The 2,556-nt window shown below is 40.8% G+C and overlaps 1 protein-coding gene across 1 annotated transcript; it reads right to left on the reverse strand.

The window, feature by feature from the left end:
- Positions 1 to 87: 87 nt before the first annotated feature.
- CISD1 (CDGSH iron sulfur domain 1) lies at positions 88 to 2,110 on the reverse strand. Its single transcript, XM_009325965.1, has 3 exons — positions 2,095 to 2,110; positions 1,720 to 1,791; positions 88 to 319 (listed from the first exon to the last, which is right to left on the reverse strand). The coding sequence occupies exons 1-3, from the start codon at positions 2,108 to 2,110 to the stop codon at positions 99 to 101; spliced, it is 309 nt and encodes a 102-aa protein (XP_009324240.1). The 3' UTR covers positions 88 to 98.
- Positions 2,111 to 2,556: the final 446 nt, after the last annotated feature.

The raw sequence follows: 2,556 nt of genomic DNA on the forward strand, positions 1-2,556 counted from the left end.
TTTTAATTTGCCGACTTACGGTAACAGTTCCCTCTAAATAAAGCAGTTTGAAAATAGTTTTGTTGAAAGATGCATGCACATGAACAAAATTGGACCATTTACTCTTCTCTTACCTTCTTAGATCTCCAACAACGACAGTACACAGCCTTGTCTCCCAGATCTTCCATATCAAATGCATGGACTACCTTGGGGTTATCCTTCTGGATATGGGGATTCACCATTGCTTTGCAGCATTTGTCTTTAGAGAGAAATTTTTTGTAAGCGAGATACCCAACAGCAGCTGCTCCAGCAGCTAAGGAGACTGCAGCAATCCATTCAACTAGAATAAAAGAGAAGAAAAAAAAAAAGAGACTGTCACTTTTTGACCACAGCTTTCTATTAAAACTGCTCAGTAGTCAATGTCTTCATACTTGTGGCAACACCTCTACTTTCCAACAGACCTTTTGTTCTGTAGTGGTAACGCAGTACTTTGGAAGAATATATTCTTTTGACACTCACCTAGTTAATCTACTCCTTTCTCCTGATCAGAGTTCTCCTTCTCCCCAATCCCTTCTACAGAAGGGTGAGGATTAACCTGGCAGGGTCTGGTTTTTTTGGTTGTTTTTTGTTTGTTTGTTTGTTTTTAAACCTTTTGTTTGGGAACTAGTGATACCAACATCGGTAGTATAGTGTTTCCAAGTTCAGCACATTAAAGCAGCTATAAGTACACCCCATAGCAGCAGAAAACCCTGTTGTTTCAGTTGCAGGAAAGTCACTAAAGAAGAATGCTCAGCATCAACAACCCAAGCAGGATCCCCCCCAAGGTATGGGTACCGAGTAGCTTTTAATATAATGCATCTTGCAACTAAAAATGTTAACAGGTGTTTGGCAATAGGGAAATTATTTAATATACTACCACTTCAGAAGAATAACAAAAGCCAGCTTAGATTAAATCCCTACTGTGGTGTACAGAAAAGAATACAGATCCAAAAAGATTATATTTAAGAATAATAGCACAAGTTCATTTTAATTGGATTAGGTCCTGACTCCCTGAAAGACAACTTCCATTAAAAAAATCCTCTTTCCACTACCTCCCATCCTCACTTCCACAAAAAACCCGATATCTCTAAAATCTTTGCAGTGGCGCTCGCTTGGTATAATTTCCTTTTCTGCAAGGAATTTTCCTACTTTTTTGTGGCTTTATTGTTTCCTCTGTGCCTCATGAAAATACGCTGGACTTTGGCCTGAAGGTTCTGGTTGTGGCAACAGCCCCAGCCATTTCTCTCAGAGCTGCGGGCAGCTGCTCCTTTTTTGCTTTTTATCCGCCACTTCTACTCACACATGTACTCCTAGCGTGTACACACAGAGTTCAGCTGACTCTACAGACAAACAAATCAAACAGGAATTTAAGTTTTAGCACATTACACAACTTAGGAAAACTAAAAGTCTCCAGTTGGGAATTTCTATCTTGCTCTTCAATGTTTGCATTGGATTTGAAAGACACCAAGCCACATAGCATCTTTGGGGCAAGAGACATTACTACATTAACTCTAAAGCACTCTAAACAAAAAGCCTTTGTTAGTTCTTGCTTCTTTCCACGGCTGACTGACTTGCTGTATTGCCACTGTAAGCTTGCACTAAAAGGATTGAGAAGGTTTTCTGCCCTGTCCCACAGCCTTTTCTAAAATCCATACCTTAAAGCCTCTCCTCAGCTGAAACACTGCGTTAGCTCATATGCACCATGCTGATCCACAAGGGTCTGGATGTAGGAATACGTGGAATTAGACAAATATTTGTATGATGTCTGCAGCCCTGTTAGATCAGGGAAGGCAGGCACTCCTTTAGAGTCTTACTGAAGGAGTAAAAGATGCAGAAATCCTTCAGAGTTCATTTTTTTAGTAAACGAAGAAGAGACCAACATACACCAAAGACTCCCCTGCAAATGGGTGACAAACCCTCCCTGTAACAACAGGGTGATATTAAAATACAGAAAACCATTTTTAACATCAAAGAATTTAGGGCATGTTGCCCTGCTCCCAAACTCCTTAAAACAATAAAAGCCCCAGAAAGCATATTGTGAATTCAGTGTTTTATATCCATGCAGTGAGTTCTCACCTCTTTCTCTCCCCATTACAAACTAGCCAGAGTAATGCATTAATTTTAATAGGGTAAAGAAGTGAGAAGGTGAAATTAAAGAAGAGATTCTATGAAAATCTGCTTTAGTTTAGCAAAACAGCCCAAACCAATCCAAAGAACAGCCACAGCTTAAATCAGAGGCAGCAGGTTCTTCCAAGGAAAGCACGCTGGTTTTGGCTGGGGTAGAGTTAATTTTCTTCATGGTAGCTAGTATGGGGCTTTTTTTTTTTTTTTTTTGTGCTGAAAACAGTGTTGATAATACAGGCATGTTTTTCATTATTGCTGAGCAGTGCTTACACAGAGTCAAGGCCTCTTCTGCTTCTCACCCCACCCCACCCCACCGGCGAGTAGGCTGGCGGTGCACAAGAAGCTGGGAGGGGACACAGCCGGGACAGCTGACCCCAACTGACCAAAGGAATATTCCACACCGTATGAAGTCAT

The sequence above is a fragment of the Pygoscelis adeliae genome, unplaced genomic scaffold (assembly GCF_000699105.1).
Source record: "Pygoscelis adeliae isolate BGI_AS28 unplaced genomic scaffold, ASM69910v1 Scaffold4, whole genome shotgun sequence".
In the NCBI taxonomy this organism is placed as follows: Eukaryota; Metazoa; Chordata; class Aves; order Sphenisciformes; family Spheniscidae; genus Pygoscelis; species Pygoscelis adeliae.